The sequence below is a fragment of the Gymnogyps californianus genome, unplaced genomic scaffold (genome assembly GCF_018139145.2).
Source record: "Gymnogyps californianus isolate 813 unplaced genomic scaffold, ASM1813914v2 HiC_scaffold_102, whole genome shotgun sequence".
Lineage (NCBI taxonomy): Eukaryota > Metazoa > Chordata > Aves > Accipitriformes > Cathartidae > Gymnogyps > Gymnogyps californianus.
This window is the reverse complement of record NW_026113983.1, coordinates 117,161-134,790: the sequence shown is the minus strand read 5'-3', so window position 1 is coordinate 134,790 and position 17,630 is coordinate 117,161. Positions and strand designations below refer to the sequence as shown.

Below are 17,630 nucleotides of genomic sequence, written 5' to 3'. Positions count from 1 at the left end.
TATCTACTCCTGATCTAAGACCTTGTGAACAATCTCCCACTTTGTGAGGAGCAGAGCAGATTCCACACTTTACTTTCAGCAGCAGTTCTCACAAAGATAAGCCCAGTTTTTGTCATTGCCAGGTTGTGCTACAATTTATTCCATTACTTTCTGCATTTTAAGACAACACTGGAGTATCTACCTCCATGAGATCATCCCAGAATACTTGCACAGGAAAATGAGTTCTGTAAATTACACTACAGTTACATAAATCAAGGGTAGTTTTAATCTTTAGACCTGCCCATTTTGATTTGTAGCTGGGATGCTTCTTAGGCGTTGAAGTGAAATCAGGAACTCCTGTATAGGCTGCTATGTAGAGCTTCTTTATATATTCTATATGGATCTGCTTTATATCTCTTTTTAGACAGTATGCTTGAATTGAAGATATAGCATATTTAGTGAGGCATTTCCATCTCAAGAACTTGTTTCCCTTGTTGATCTGCCAAACCTGTTATTCAGCCTTTAGGATATAATACAAAGTGAAGGTGTTTACAGAATTAGAGGGTGAAATTGCAGAAAAGCTTATGCCTGATGCTTTGAGTGTGGGAAGTGCCGCTCATCCCACCTGCAATTACATAGAAAACACAAATGTGCTCAGTGGCATGAGTGATAAGTTTGTGCCCAACAGCACTAATAACACTGGTGAAAAAAGTTGTCAATTTTGTGGTAAATGCTGTTAAAATAAAAATGCAGTTATGCAGAAAACAGATTTTTTTTTGTGTTGGTCACTATTTTCCTTCCAAATAAAAGCTTTTAACAAGGAAAAAGATTGGTTTGGGTTGGGCTGAAATTTCTCAGTTCTTTTGCAATTATCCAACACTCTTCCAGAGGTGGAAGTGTTGGAGATATGCGAGAAACAAAAACAAAGGATGCTATTTAGTTAACGAGGCGTGACCTTGAGAAGAGAAACAAGATGACACCATAAGTCAGTGGGTAAAGACATACCAAGATAAGCACAGGGGCAATCAAAGAGCTACTTGAACTGTGAGTGAACTATCCTAATTAACATACTAGAAAACCCACCCTTGAGTAGGGAGAGCCCCCTACCAACAGAAGCCCCTTCCTCACAGAATATGCGCAGTAAAAAAGGAGGACACTGCGACTTTAAGTGGAGATGAGACTTGCGAGAACCAATAGGAACGAGAGTAACTAAGCAAAACTGTAAAAATACTGATAACTGTTGCTTGAAAGGTATAAAATGCTTTACCGTGTGTTAACCAGGTGTGCTAGCTTTGTGGAGTTACCACCTAGCACCCATCTCTGCGCAGACATGAAATAAACAAATATCTCGGCTCTGTGTGTTAATCGGCTTTTTTGCACACCGGGTGAAAGAATCCTGATTTTTGGGACAACATTTTGGCGACCCAGATGGGACGGCCATAAGGCCTTGCCCGGATCGTCTTGCCGTCCCCGACAGCGGACCGGACCGGACTGAGCTCCAGCGCGCACCGACCTATTGATCGGGGACTCCTCCGGATTCCCTCCGAAGCCGGGGCGACAAGTGACTCAAAGGTGCAACGCCGACCAGAGATATTTGTATCAGGGTGAAAGGGGAATGAATCCTTGGATTGGTGAGTATAAAATTTAATTACAAATTCAATTGCTCCTGTGGAAGGTTAAAGGGTAAAGTCGCACATAGACGCTCGGCAAAGGGTGCCGTAATTGACCAGGGGGGTCAGAGCCGAGTGCGCATCAAGTCGCCAGGGGGGCGCATAAAGTCGCACGTAGACGTTCGGCAAGGGTTGCCTTAATTGACCAGGGGGGTCAGAACTGAGTGCGCATAGTGACCAAGGGGGTCAGAGCGGTACTGACCAAGGGGGTCAGAGAGGAAATTACTGACCAAAGCGGTCAGAGTGGTAATTACTGACCAAAGGGTCAGAAGGGTAATTACCGACCAAGGGAGTCAAAGCCGGCAAATAGGTAAATTCGGTTAAAATGGGAGCAAGCCAATCCGTGATTCCTCCCTGTAGCCCTTTGGGGTGTATTTTGAAAAATTGGAATAAGTTTGGGGGAGATCTAATGACTAAAGATAAAATGAAAAGATATTGTAATCAATGGTGGCCAAATTATAAATTGGGTTATGATGAAGTCTGGCCAGAAAATGGATCGGTAAACTATAATACTATATGACAATTGATGTCGTTTTGCCGTTGGATGGGGAAATGGGACGAAGTACCTTATGTTGATGCCTTTATGACTTTGTATAGAAAATCTGATATGCGGGAAAAATGCAAGCTAAAGACTGACCTAGTGATGTATACAGCTTCTGAGAAAAAGGAGAGTGGTTGTTGCATAGGCTGTGATGATAGAAAGATTGCAGGGGCAGAAGAGCAGAAAGATGTGCAACTGTTAGTCCCGACAGCCCCACCTCTATACAAAAGCAGTGCTGGACAATTGCCAATCGATCCTAATTTACAATCGGGCAATGATAACTTTAGCCCCATTTCCAGCCGGACTAGAGGGCACGCTGAACCAGTTGTACAGGCTCCCCTGAGACAGGTGGTGGGACCGGAAAGACTGCTGGTTTTTATACATGTTCCGTTCACTACCTCTGAGCTGTTAAATTGGAAACAATCTGTTGGATCCTATAAGGGAAACCCTGACGGAGTACATCAACTATTAGAAACTATAATGTTAACACATAATCCCAACTGGGGAGATATACAGGCTTTGATAAATACGTGCTTTACAGCAGAGGAAAAGAGAATGGTGATTGAAAGGGCCAGGGAAGAAGGGGAAGGAGAAACAGGCAAGAAGATTCTGAGGAGTTTCTGCCTACTAAAAGGGACCCAGAATGGGATCCTAACAGGGGGGGGAACAAGGGCTCAACTGAAGCAGTATCAGCAGCTGATACTATATGGGGTTCAGCATGGAGTGCCTAGACCGAAGAATGTGTCTAAGCTTTATGAGGTAAGGCAGGGTCCGGAGGAAAATCCATCAGCCTTTTACGAAAGGCTATGTGAGGTAGCTAGAAAATGGATGGACTTGAATCCGGATGATGAGGCAAATCAGAGGATGTTCAATATATGTTGTTTATTGGGTAGTCGACTCAGGATATAAGGAGAAAGTTGCAGAAAGTTGATGGAGCTGGGGGAATGTCGATCTCACAATTGATAGAGTATAAGGTTTATGACAATCGAGATGAGAGGGAAAGAAAAGAAAAACAGAACAAAATAAAGTTGCACGCATCTTTGCTGGCAGCGGCAATAAATGGAAATGATGTTGAAGGGAAGGGTAGAGGAAAAAGTAAAGGAAGAGGAGGATGCGGTGGAATAATGCAGGGAAGAGGTCCGCAAAACTGAACCCCTTTAGGGCTAAATCAGTGTGCAGTCTGTGAACAGGAGGGACACCGGAAGAATGAATGCCTGAAACGAGAGGGGCCAAAGGAACGGGATCATGCAGAAAATGCTAATCTTGTTAGAAGATTCAGACAATGAATGAAGGGGACCGGGGGAGAACATTAAAATCTTCCCAGCTGATCCCCTGGTTCCAGTTAAGCTGGGGAACGAGACCATAGATTTTTTTAATTGACAGTGGGGCTACTCATTCAGTAGTCACCACTTGTAAAGGACTTCTAAGTAAAGTAACTATACCTATTGTTGGGGCAAAGGGAAAAAGAACAGTAAGGCCATTTTTACAACCAATGGAATGCACAACTGGGGGAGCTAAATTAATTCATGAGTTTCTATACATGCCAGAATGCCCCCTACCTTTATTGGGGCGAGATTTATTATGCAAACTAAATGCACAAGTAACCTTTTCTAAGAATGCTGTACAGCTCCATATCCCACCTGAAACCGCCTGGAGAGCTCAGATCTGCTTGCTGACAGATGAAACACCGGAAGAAATTGAAGAGAATATTCCAGATGCTGTATTAAATGTGGTAATTCCCCTGGTATGGGCTTCAAAAAAAAACCCAGGTAAAGCAAAAAATGTGAGTCCGATTAAAGTAGAACTAAAAGAGGGGGCAAAACCAGTAAGGGTGCATCAATATCCTATTAGGCTGGAAGCTCGCAAGGGCCTCGAAGCCCTGATAAATACCTTTATTCAATATGGACTGCTCAGAGAATGTCAATCTGAATACAATACACCGGTTTTACCGGTGAGAAAGCCTCACTCCCAGGATTACCAATTAGTGCAGGACTTGAGGGCTATAAGTTGGATAACCAAAGACATACATCCTACGGTGTCCAACCCTTATACTTTGTTAGCGTCTGTACCCAAAAACAATGCCTATTTTACAGTGTTGGACCTAAAAGATGTCGCCTTCTGCATTCCAGTGGATGAACAGAGTCAAACACTCTTCGCTTTTTGAATGGGAGAATCCGACTACTGGAAGGAAAGGACAACTGTGTTGGACCGTTCTTCCCCAGGGATTTAAAAATAGTCCCACTTTGTTTGGTGAAGTACTGGCCAAAGAATTAGAACAATGGCGAACTAATAATGATAATGTTACTCTCTTACAGTATGTGGACGATATCTTAATTGGAGCAGATACAGAACAGACTTGTACAGAAGCCACAGTAAGCCTGCTAAACTTTCTGGGAATAGCCAGATTCTGCTGGATATGGATCCCCAATTTCGGACTTACAACCAAGCCCTTATACGCAGCCACAAAGGACCTTGTGGGGAGTTGTTAGAAGGGACTCCAGAGTGTCGGAGTAGTTTTGATGAAATTAAAAAAAACGATGGAAGCTCTCCTCAAGAAGCTACATGAAGAAACTCACATGGGAGCTGATGCTATGATAAGCAGTGTTAAGAGATACGCTGTAGGGCCAAAAATGCAGACAAATGCAGATATAATAGCAAAGAGATGAAACTTGTGTAAATGATCCCAAAATACAAAGAAAGCCGCCAGCAGGTGACGTAAAAAGAGGAATAACCCCTAGGGAATACTGGCAAATAGATTTCTCTGAATTACCAAAATGTGGACAACATAAGTATCTACTTGTTCTAGTGGATACGTTTTCCGGACGGCCTGAGACTTTCCCTTGTCGCAACAATGGGGCTAGGGAAGTAATTAGGATATTACTAAAGGAAATAACCCCCCAGATAGCTAGAGTTGGACCATATGTCGTTAAAAGGGTTGGACAACAACGACTTTTGTTTAATCCATCTTGGTCCCTCAAACGGGTAGAGCTATCAATGCAGATTAATATCTCTGCAGTTAAACCAGCCTGTTCACCATTCGTAAGTGCGTCCTATACAGGATGGTTAGCATGGTTACATAGGCAGTCTCTTACCCTTCCAAATCGAGTAAAAAGAAATGTAACTGATATCCTAGGGACAGGATTGGGAGTCTTAAACAGCATAGATATGAAATACTTGCAAACAAACTCAGTACAGCCACACATGATCTAAAAAAACTAGAACATCCATTGCAATCCTCCCTGTCAGCTTTAGGAACTCATCAATGGCTGTTGTCTGATATATTGCCTCAATGGGAAAGGGTTAATGAAAAGGACCACCAATTAATCATAGATGTACTTGGTATAGCCCAAAACAATATTTCGCTAGCTATTAGTTGCATCCAAGCTCAACTGTGGGTGCAATATACAATAGCAGCAATTGTAAGAGAAGGTGAAGATGGCACCTTACCTACTGAAATTCGGAAAATAATCTGGGAAAAGGCAACTGCATTTGAAAGAGAATTCCAGTCATGGTGGTATCTGGGCAATTTCACTCACAATCCTATCGATAACAAAGCCACGGCCTTTGTTGTAACCATACAGAATGCATCGGTAAAAACCATCTACCCGATCATTGCGTTAGGCTTAAATCACAATGGGACTGTACTTTATCCACTAGAGCATAGAGTATGGGCCCAACGAGACAATAACAAATGGCAGACTGTTGAAGTTGATGCATGTATGGTATGGGAACAACAGGGATTTATTTGCGAAAGTAATACCATCAAAGCTCAAGACATTTGTCTTGACGCTGAGCAAAATGTTTGTCACTTCGAGATACATCCAAAAGAAATCCCTGGAACTGTACTCATATACATTGGGAAAGGATGTGTGTGTATAAGAACTCTATGTAATTTTATAGTTGTAGATAATATTACTGTCGGGATAAAAAATCACTCAAATACTTGCATTTGTAACTTTACTAACATTATAGGATGTGATTTCAACTATTCAGCTCCGGTTACGACTTATCAGCTAATACAATCCAATTATACTTTAGTTAAGGATCTATTGCTTACTCCCATTGGGATGGATCTCACACTGGTGAAAAAAAATTTTTACAACATAATGATCTACGCCAGTTGCTGGAACGTGCCCGAGAAGAGGGACAAAGGACTTTAATCACCGTTCACCATGACACAGAAGAGATACATCGTGTTTTGGACCGGGTGAAGAAAGATGGAGAACATAGGTGGTGGGAAGCCTTCCTTGGATGGTCACCCAAGACAACAGGCATTCTTAATCTCATGCTACACCCTGTTGTGATCTTGTTATTGCTAACATGTTTATGTTTACTGCTTATAATCATACTGTATTTTAAGGTTTGGCACATGATGAAGCAAATTGCTCTAATGCAATCACCCAGGGTATGCACGCTCATGACAGAGGGAGATAAATCCCTCAAACTTGAAAACTTCCCTATAAAGGACAGGAAAAAAATTCCAGCAAGACATATGTCAATGGGAAGGAACCTATGAGCAGTTTTGGAAAATTTTGAAATCTCCCAGAGACTGAAGTTTTAGAATGAAAATATCTAAGTGAGACTTATTTTAAATAAGAACTATTTATCTAAGTCTCAAAGGGGGGAATTGTTGGAGATATGCGAGAAACAAAAACAAAGGATGCTATTTAGTTAACAAGGCGTGACCTTGAGAAGAGAAACAAGATGACACCATAAGTCAGTGGGTAAAGACATACCAAGATAAGCACAGGGGCAATCAAAGAGCTACTTGAACTGTGAGTGAACTATCCTAATTAACATACTAGAAAACCCACCCTTGAGTAGGGAGAGCCCCCTACCAACAGAAGCCCCTTCCTCACAGAATATGCGCAGTAAAAAAGGAGGACACTGCGACTTTAAGTGGAGATGAGACTTGCGAGAACCAATAGGAACGAGAGTAACTAAGCAAAACTGTAAAAATACTGATAACTGTTGCTTGAAAGGTATAAAATGCTTTACCGTGTGTTAACCAGGTGTGCTAGCTTTGTGGAGTTACCACCTAGCACCCATCTCTGTGCAGACATGAAATAAACAAATATCTCGGCTCTGTGTGTTAATCGGCTTTTTTGCACACCGGGTGAAAGAATCCTGATTTTTGGGACAACAGAAGCGGCTTTTTCCTTGTTAAAAAAAAAAAAATTAAAAAAATTTTAAAAAAGGCCCCCGTATTTGCAGCAGATAACCCCTCCCCAGCTCTGTTGCAGGCAGGCCGGGGCGCTGCTGCGGTTAGAGTCTCCGTGTCCGGCCAGGGTTGGGTGCCACCGACACCCGTTTCGGTCCCTCCTCACTACCTGCTGCCGGTGTTTGTCAACCCGGCAGCCCCTCGGGGAGCCGAGCAGGCCACGCACCGCTGCCACGGCCCACGTCACCTCAGGACAGGGCCGAGCAGGCAGGTGGAGGTTAGAGCACGGGCGACCGCCGTGGTACTCCCTCAGTCGGCGCCGGCCCTGCGGCAGCCCACGACCATGGGAGCCCGGGGGGACCCGCGCTGAGGGGCGGGCGAGGGGCCGCCACGGCCTCAGGCAGGCGGAGGCCGGCGGGCGAAGGGTGGAGGGCGGCCGCTGAGGGGGGAGGGTCCCTGCCCCCCCTCCCCGACCCGCCACGGCGGGGCCCAGCGGGGCTCGCGCCGCGGGGCGGGGAGGGAGGCAGGCCGCCGTGTGGGCGGGCCGCGGCGCGATTGGTCGGCCCCGGGTAGGGACGGACAGAGCCGCCGCCAACTAGCTCGCTCGCTCGTTCGTTCCTTCCTCCCTCCCTGCCTGCCTCCCGCTGCCCGTCTTAAAGCCCCGGGTGGGCACTGCAGTAGTGGCAGTAGTGCAGTGCGGACGGTGGCTGTGGTAGTGCTGGGATCGCTGGTCGCAGGCGCCATTGCCCCGCCCCTCCCTCCGCTTCGCTCTGCTCCACTCTTGGGCTGAGGCTGTCACCGCGCGAGGAGGCGCCGCTGCCACGCCGGGCGCCCGGCGCTGCCAGCATGTTTGACAGGACGCGGCTGCCCTTCGTGGCGCTGGACGTGGTCTGCGTGGTGCTGGGTAGGTCGGCGGGCCGTGGAGGGGGCGAGGGAAGCCGTCCCCAGGGCGCTCCGCTCCCTCCCGGCACGGCACCGTGCTAATCGCATGCAAGCCTCCCCTCGGCGCTAAACACCACCCTGGAGCGGGTCTTCTTCCAGCCTGCGTCTTCGCCGTGCCTGCGAGCGTGTGCCTATGTGCCGCTTTCACTGCTGCCTGCCATTGCTTCACACACACACACCCCCGCCCCGCCGGGGCCACGGGGCTGGCCCCCAGCGCGGTCCGTAGCAGCAGATGGTGGGGCGCTCAGCGGGTCTTGCCGTCAGGCCGGGTCGGGTTGCAGTAGAGAGCAGATGAGTCTCATTTTTTCTCTTTCTGGAGGCCCTTGAAAATTGATAGATTATTAATAATATTCAAACCTCAGCTAAGCGATTTTAACACAGCTGTGCAGGCTGTAACTCGAAAGGGAAGAGTCCTGGGGGAGTGAGCTGCTGCTACTTATCCACTGACATCTGGAACTCCCTCTTCTTTATACTGTCCTTATTCTTCCTTCCCTAACCTCCTCTGTTGGCTAATAAACCGGATGTGGCAAAAGCCTGTACTGGGAAGGTAGATGTTTGCAGCCTGAGATGTGTTACTCTTGGTGGTTCGGAAAGCTGCCATGAAAGTGGTTGGGATCACGGTGGTCATGGGAAACAATTCATCCTAGTGTCAAACGGAAGTGGCACAATAGGTATTATACACTAGAGAAAAGATTCAAATCACTTTAAGTTTTGAGTTGTCTGTGGTCTCAGTGAAACTAAACTAATGCTCTAGGTTGAGGTTTAAAGTAAAATGGGGTATTTATTAGAACATTATGTTTGTGTGTAGCGGTGAGGGACACGTGTAGAGGTAGGAGTGATACTTCGGTGTGGTGATGGTCATGTGTTGAACCATAACAATCACAGCACACTGCCACAGCACTGCAAATGCTTGTCTTAACTAGTCCAAATAAGAACACCTTCCTAATGTTTCTTTCTTCTGTTTCAATCTCTAGCTCTGTTAAAACTATATCATGGCCTGTCAATTTGCATTAACTTTCTCATTCTATGTAATGACATGGTGTAAGGAGTAATGCTGTTAGTTATCGATCAGCAAAGGGGAAGCTTTACTCTGTAAAGTGTTGTGACTTTTCTCGACCTCTGGTTGTTGAGAGCCAGGGAAGCGTCTTCAGTATCTGAAGGTCTTGGCCAATCTTAAGAAGCGTTACTTGATCTTGGTTTGTTGAATGCTTGCTTCTTAATCAAATGAGAGCAGTACTTCAGTAATAAATCTGAGCGCTTTCTTGTCGTGTTCAGTCAAACAGGTCTGGCTCATGAAGTCCCTCTTGGTTGAAGATGTCTCCAGCATCAGTATGAACATAATGAGTAACATTTTTATCTTGCTAGATGCTTCGAACAGCAATGCTACCTGCAGCTAAACGGCATTAAAGAACAAAACTATGGTGAATGATGTGTTGCTCTGAATAAATGTTATATGGGATAGAGCTTTTGGAGAATGATAGTGGATCCATGCAGCCCAGTAGGAGCAATCTTTATTCAGATCAGAAGTTTTACTAAGCTATGCTGTAAAAAGGCTTACATTTCCATGCTATCTTCATGGCCTAAGGATATCACTTCAAGTTATGATGACCTGACTTATCAGTTCACTGCTATGGAAGTGGATGACTCTGTCTGTGTATGTCTGTGACTTACTTGCTCCTGTTTTAGTCAAACCATTCTTTGTGCAGGTTCAACTCTCCCAACATAAGTTTTCCAAAAGGGAAGGAAGGGAAAAAGAGCTTTACTGTGATTTTGGTGATTTAAATGGGTTTATTGAAAGGTCTGACAAGTGCCGAAGATGGAACAGAGGTAAGAGACAAGAAAGAGATCAAGAAAGAGCAGGCAATGCAGGAGGGAGCAATGTCTCCCCCTTTATGTGGCATTAAGCTATTAGATCAGTTTGGTTGCCTGAAACTTAAGTCTAAGGTTGCTCTTAATTGGTCTTTAAGGAAACTCCCTCCCTCATCCACATTTCTACCCAGTAAGGGAGAGAGAATTCAGGGAAAGCAGTCTTCAGTGCCCTGAGAAAATAAAAACAAACGCTCTTTCCCCCTTATCAGGATGATAATTCTTTCCTACTAAACTGATACTAGTGTTTCAGCGTCAAACTAGTTTCATATTCTGTAATCTAAAAAAAAAAAAAAACTGCAGATATTTGCAGTATCTGTCCTTAAATAGTGCAATGAGGCTGTATCTGCATTCTGTGAGTGTGCGCTGATCTGCAGTGCTGGGTGAGTGTGTGCTGCATGTCTGTAAGCAGCTCTGCAGTGCTGCAGGCAACAGCTCCCTTACTCTGTGTGGTCCAGTAGACAGTGGTCAACTTCTTCCTTCACTGGAAAGCATGAATGGCCTGGACTGCAGGGTTTCCTTCTCCTGCATACTTACTTGTTGTTACTTGTCCCTCCTTATTTTTCTGATGGAGAGATATTTTATATAGCATGGCACAGATGTGTAAATGGATTGACAGTTCTAGACAATAGTAAAACAGTTTTACACTGATACTGAGACTTGATTCTTTCTTATTGTTTATTACACTTTCAATTTGTCTTGCAAAAATAACAGCTTATTAGAATAACTTAATTAGTTAGCTTGTGACTGATGTCTTCATTAGGCACTATACATATACTCTGTGCCATTCTTACAGGTCTATTGTTTGACTGCAAATCAGGCTCCTTCTTCATTAAGGCAAGTAAACAACACTTGAAGAACAAAGTTGGGAAACCCATGGTAATATATCCTGTAATGAGTGAAAGAACTACTAAATCCATTTACCTTCAGACCAAACTCTCATTAAGACCAAGTCAGATTACTGTTTGAAAAACATGAATTTTTCTAAAGTTCTGCAGAGGTGACTAGAGCAGTAAGGAAAACATTCTCTGTGAAGCTAGACTCAAGGACAACTCAAATCTGGACTGTGCTTGTTGCAATTCATGTCTAACAAGTACAGGGATGCAATACAACAAAACTGTGTTTCTTTAGTCCCTTGTCTGACTATACAATCACTGACAAGCTATTGTAAGTAATTAAGGAGTGTACTTGTCAATATGTGATTGCTGGTGTAATGCAAGAATATGTACAACCTAAGATTAGAAAAATTGATGTCTTCTAAAGAATTTAGCCCTTCACTGTTCTGATCCACTTTTCTGCAATATGTTGGAAATAGTAAAGGATTAGTTAGTTAAATTTAAAACTGCTCTGAAATGTAGTTATGTTTGGTGTATGTGTAGGGATTTCTTTTTCTCCTTTTTCTCCTTCTTTCCATGTCCTACCTTGTGCTGATTCAAGAAGCCAACTGAAAACTTACCTGCTGTTCTTTAGCAATGGAACTAACACTGGGTCTTGAAGTGCCCTGAGCTGCAAGCAGTAACCATGCAAAAAGAGAAGGGCATTGGTAGGCAGCTGGTGGTGGGGAAGGTAGGACTGTGGCAGTCTTTAATTTATCTTTTTTGTCATGAAACTACTTCTGAGTAAGGGAAGGAGAAGTTCTAGTCTTCCAAACAGAAGAACATGTGAACTAAACCCAGAAATACTAAATGCTTACATCACTTTTTTTTAAGCTTACCATTTAAAGACTGCAGGAATGTTGTGTGATACAGGGCAATATGTAAAACAGCAGATGCATGTGTATAGAACAGGTGAATTTGCTTTTGTAATATGTGACCTGGGAGAGTGAGATGGTTGGACCACTCTGCACACCCTGTACAATGTTTTTGCTTTAGGTGCTGTTCTTCCCTTTTGGGAATGTTTACTCTCCTCATCACTGAAGGCAGCAGTCTCTGTGACGATTAAGGTATTGCTGTTCAGTCAAGAAAGGCCTACTATGTGGATTAGCACTTCCTGATTGCCCTAGTTCAAATAAAACCTCCTCCCCTATTATTTGTGACTCACTGACATATGTGTCACCATCCTTATTTTCCACATCATGTGGATGCTAAATCTTTTTTCTAGTGCATGAATTCATTGTTAAGCTGTAACAGATTCATATGAAAGAGCAGCTTGTCTTCAAGTGACACTGTCCACCAGGTACCACAAGATGATTGATAGTCATTAAGTTGACTCTCGGTTCATTGGAAACATGATTGTCACCTAAAACAGGGAAAGTCTTCTCTCTCACACTGCTTTCTCAAACATATGAGACTGAATGCTCCAGTTGTGACGCTGTCCCTTGGTACTGTTCTTGGCAACAGTCACTTTTTATTTTCCCCCTACATAAAGAAAGATGCTCTACCCAGAGACTCTCTCTGTCCTGCTAGGAAGCCTACAGAAAAGCTTCAGGTTAGAACTTGACTAGTTAATGAACACGATTCAAAGTCAGCAATTGGGTTCTTGCTTTGTCAAGTATTGCTGTTTGTTAAAGTGTATCTTATACTCTGGCTAACCCCTGTCTCAAAAAGAGAAGTTCTTGCACTTGCCTCTTACAGTGATAGGTAAATTCTAATTCACCTTCCAGTGCCTTCCCAAGAACCACATCTTGAACTTGGCACTATACTCTTTCCTCTTGGCTTAATAGAGGAAGATGCTTGTCAGCAGTGAGGTTCCTTACCAGCTGCTTGAGTCCTGGTGGTTTTCTAACCTTAAACAGGCTCTTGCAGCATGCTTATGTGAAGGTGGTGCCCTTTGTTTAAGGGAATGGGAGGGAAGGGGCTTCTGACATATTTTCTGTAGAAAATGAAGTACCACACTACAGCTAAATGGTAAAATAGCTCATCCCTCATAGCTGAAGAGGTCCTGCCTCACCTTTATATCTACTCAGGTACTTGTTTGAGCCTGTGCTGAGCTGATTCAATGCACTGACCTGGTTTTGAAGAGTTGGATAGCATTAACTCATACTGACTAAAAGCAGCTTCGTTTGAAACCTGCACAATCACAGCCCTGGTGTGAGAGGAGGCAAAAAGAGTTAACTGCTGGTTGTCTGTTACTACTTAGTATTATGTAGGAGCACTGTTGCACTGACCAGATACTAATGACAGGATAAAGCCATGATAGTCCTCTATCTGTGGCTGTGTCTGGAGCCATGGAAGGGGGTAGCATGAGACGTGACCTAACTCTGGAAGGTACCTGATGATGAGAGATAGCTTGAGCTTTGTAGCCTTCCAAGTGACTTGAATTTATCCCAGATAACTGATAATGCTCTTTCCAGAATTAGTCCAAGAGAATTAAAACAAACTCACCTTGAATGATGGGGAGGGAAAAAAAGAAAAAGCTGAACAGAATTATGTAGAACCTTATTGGCAAAATATACTACCCACAGAAGTGTGGCTTTAAAAAGTCAGATTCATTGGTATGGGCTTGATTATTGCCTTGTCTGCTCAGGGGGGTGGTGGTAGTGCCAGAGGTTGGCTCTTTTCCTTATCCTGCAAAGGAAGCTCCTCCTTCTTGGGGTCCAATCAAGTAAAACAGTTGACTGAAGACAACTGAAAAATCCACAAACACTAGAAATTCAGATAATGAATGACTAGTGAGTGACTAGTTTTAGCCTAGTTATGTGACAAAAATCAAAACCACTTAAAGCTATCCTGAAGAAGCAAAATTCCTTTAAGATACTTTCTTAGACAGTTTTGTTGGAACAATATAGTTGTCACTACATCAGGAAATAATAATCAGTTCAGCTGCAGCAATAGACCTCTCTGTTCCCACCTGTGAGTAGACCCACAAGCAGTTTTCCAGCCAGAGTGGTGTTGTCCTGCAGCTTAAAAACTGGAAGAAAACTGTGCCACTTAGATCAATGATCTTCTGCTCATCTCTTCTTGTTTAATGATCAACTGCTAATGAGTTGACCCAGTTTCTGGGAGGAATTTTCCTTTCCAAGTTATGGGACTGATCTCAGAGGCACAGAACTAAACTGTCTATTGATCAACTTGCATTGTGTCTTTCAAACTACTTTTGCCAGATTCTCTGGTACACTAATCCATCTAGCTTTTAAAATTAAGACTGCCTGTTCATACAGAAGCCAAATATAGACCCAAATAAGCTTCTTTGGCAGATATGATATGAAGAAATAATGTTTAAATTGTCTCGTGCACTTATCAAACACTCTTTCTGTTATCACATGAAGCAAGTTACAGGATTTAAAACAACCAGTATGATAAGCAGTGCCAGGCTGGTCTTCCTCTATTATAGACTTTGCTGATTCATCTTTAAAAAGCTGTAACCAAGAAGCAGTCTGATTCCAGAAGTGTGTTAAGGTATTTCAGTTAGCATTTTTATTTGTATTGTACTTCATTGTTTTGGCATCCCCTGTTTGTGTGGCATCTTGATATCTGACAACAGGAGAATAACGCTTTTTTTTATTTTAAATGAAAAAAGGCAAGTAAGTCAGATCGGAGCATCCATCTTGGAATGGCTCGCTTCTCTGTCCTTTACTCTCAAGTATGCAGGAGCCATATCAATACAGCCTTATTTTTATGACTCTGCAGATGAAACAACAGATTTTGCTAGACTTAGCCTAGATTTTAGTGCCCCCTCCCCTTTGGCTGCCACTGCTAATCATGCAGATTTCAGAGGGGCCACACTGGGGTGGCTTGAGCTCATAAGGTAGCTCTGAGATGTTAGCTAGCCATTCCTGGTATAGAAGGGTCCTAGCATTTTGCTACATGATGCCTTTCCTTGGGGAAGGAGGAAGCTGTACTGAACAGGAGTTTTGCCTTAAGTGTAGAAGGGATTATATATATCAAATTTCAGCATCTCAGGTAGCTTCTGCCTCTCTTAGAATAAGGTGGAATTTCTCCCTCAAATTAATCTTAATGCATTTTTGCCCCTTTAACTTTGTTCTGTTATTGCAGATCTGCAGATTATTGTAAGCCTGTTCTGACTGAGTCACTGAAATTTAACAGTAGGTGCAGTATTCCCTGAAACTGGAATACTGGGATGATAAGGAACATGGGTATCTAAGCTTATCTACCTTATTTTAAGGTATCCAAAGGGCAATGGACTATGCTTACCTTGAGCTGAAGGGGCTGGTTTGGAAGCTAGTGGTGGAGAGACCTGAGAGAATAAACTTCTAATTATAGCCGGGGAACCTTCTAATGTGCAGCAAGCTAATGGGGAGCATACGTGGCCCTTAAGAGGCCAAGAGGACATTTAATGCTGAGATACAGAAGGGAGGTGGTGAGCTTGAGCCCTGCGAATAGCTCCAGTCAGGAACTGTTCCCCGTTAAATTCCAAAAACCTTCTTAGTCAATGTCTCCTTTTCTTGGTGTTTCTTGAGTAAGTTCTGTAGCTTTTTGATGACTCAGGGAAACTAAAGCTTCAATTTTGTTTTGTTAGGTGAGTCTATACTGCAGTACTAATATTCAGTTAAAATACTCCAACCCAGCGTGGTGGCTGGCTCTGATGCTAATGGAGATTCTGGGAATGGAAGTAAGATTACTATTTCTGCTTGCAGACTCAGTCTCTTGTCATTCTTTCCATCTCTTCTTGAATCTTAAGACTCCAGTCATCAACACTAGAAAATGAAATCTCTAATCATTAATACATAGAAACTAAGATCACAAATCTAATGCTGATAACTTCCACTGGAACTGGAAAGTGACACCTGCTCTATTATATGAGTACAGGAAGACTTTCTATGCTGTGGCATTATTCATTTGTATTGGGTTCGCATGGCAAGGTTTTGGTAGCGGGGGGGCTACAGGGGTGGCTTCTGTGAGAAGCTGCTAGAAGCATCCCCTATGTCTGATAAAGTTAATGCCAGCTGGCTCCAAGACGGACCTGCTGCTGGCCAAGGTTGAGCCCATCAGCAACAGTGGTAGCGCCTCTGGGATAACATATTTAAGAAGGGGTAAAAAAGGCTGTGCAACAGCAGCTGTGCTGCTTGGGGGGAGGAGGTAGAGAAATCAGTAGTGAAGTTAAGCCTGGGAAGAAGGGAGGGATGGGGGGAAGGTGCTTTAAGATTTGGTTTTCTTTCTCATTACCCTACTCTGATTTTTTGATTGGCAATAAATTAAACTAATTTCCCTGAGTCGAGTCTGTTTTGCCTATGATGGTAATTGGTGAGTGATCTCTCCCTGTCCTTATCTCAACCCATGAGCCTTTTATCATATTTTTCTCCCCCTGTCCAGCTGAGGAGGGGAGTGATAGAGCGGCTTGGTGGGCACCTGGCATCCAGCCAAGGTCAACTCACCAGAAGTCTAAACTGACATTCTGGTGGATGTCAAGGTATACCATCTTCTGGAAACTGAATCCCTCTGTAGCACTGCCATTGTAAGGCTTGACTTTTTGTTAAAGACTGTTTAAATAAAATATTGTTATGCTTATAAGACTTATTGGAAAAAGAGCATTCACACTCCTAACAACTAATTGCCTATTATTTCTAGAGACTGAATGTTATTTCAGGTCAGGGTGTGTAGCTATATGTGAAATACTTTGAAAACTTCTTGATGTGAACTCCTACAAAACAAAAATTAAAATGGAAAAAAATAGTTATAACTTGTGGAGTTTAAAAGTGCACTGGTCTTAAACGACATTGAGAGGTGGTGTCAACTTCAGTAAAAAAAGAAAAATTCCCTCCCTGTCTTGCCAACAGCTGACCTTGATAGTTCAGTTTCTTTTACTATATTGTTTTCCCTGTCTGTAAGAGCAGTGCTTTAGGTTGAATGTAGATCTTGATCTTTGGGGGTATGTATGTGGCTTTGTATCTGGGTTTTTTCATTCTCTAGACAGTACAGTCAAAGCCTTTAACAGTAAACATAGTACTGAGCACAAATGCAAGCAGCAATTAAATATTTAATTTCCACTAAACAGGAAGGGTTATAGTGGGAGAACTCACTCTCGCTTGGTCTAGCTACAATCCATTGAACTCCTCCACATCCCATGCCATGAGCATTGCAACACAAGGAATTACTGACCTTTCCTCTCCTGTAATTAGTCTGATGGTCTTAAATCTTTCTGTCAGTAATCAGAGCAATTGGCCTCTGCCCCACTGGGTGAACTGCTAATGAGTTCCACGTGGTTGCCTATTGACTGGTCTAACTTCAACCTTCCCTACCTCCTGAACAGAAGCAGAGCCCAGGGTGTAGCCTTTGCTTGTGACCTGCAGCTGGTTTGCTTGAGCTGCATATTTTTCTCTGTGTAAGTAATAGAGCAGGTGAGGATATATTATTGTCTCTTCTCTCTGCATTTTTTAATTTTGTATTTGTACTTTGTAAATGCTCACAGGAGAGATAACTGCATGGTTTTTAGACTAACAGGTACTTAGTGCTTCTAAAAGTCCAGTTTTTAAGTTGATTGTGCCATCTTGTAACAATTGAAATGTAGATGTAAGGGAGAATACACTTGTCTATCTGAATATTTTTAAACAAGTGTTGTGACTTGTTCTAAT

General features: G+C 43.3%; 1 protein-coding gene across 1 annotated transcript in view; it reads left to right on the top strand.

Moving 5' to 3' along the window:
• Window positions 1-8,196: 8,196 nt before the first annotated feature.
• LOC127027901 (phospholipid phosphatase 1-like) overlaps window positions 8,197-17,630 on the top strand; it is a 73,033-nt gene continuing 63,599 nt past the window's right edge. The window contains exon 1 of the mRNA XM_050913764.1: window positions 8,197-8,255. Coding sequence (XP_050769721.1) covers window positions 8,198-8,255 — 58 coding nt within the window. The 5' untranslated portion in view covers window position 8,197. The remainder of the gene's footprint in view (window positions 8,256-17,630) is intronic.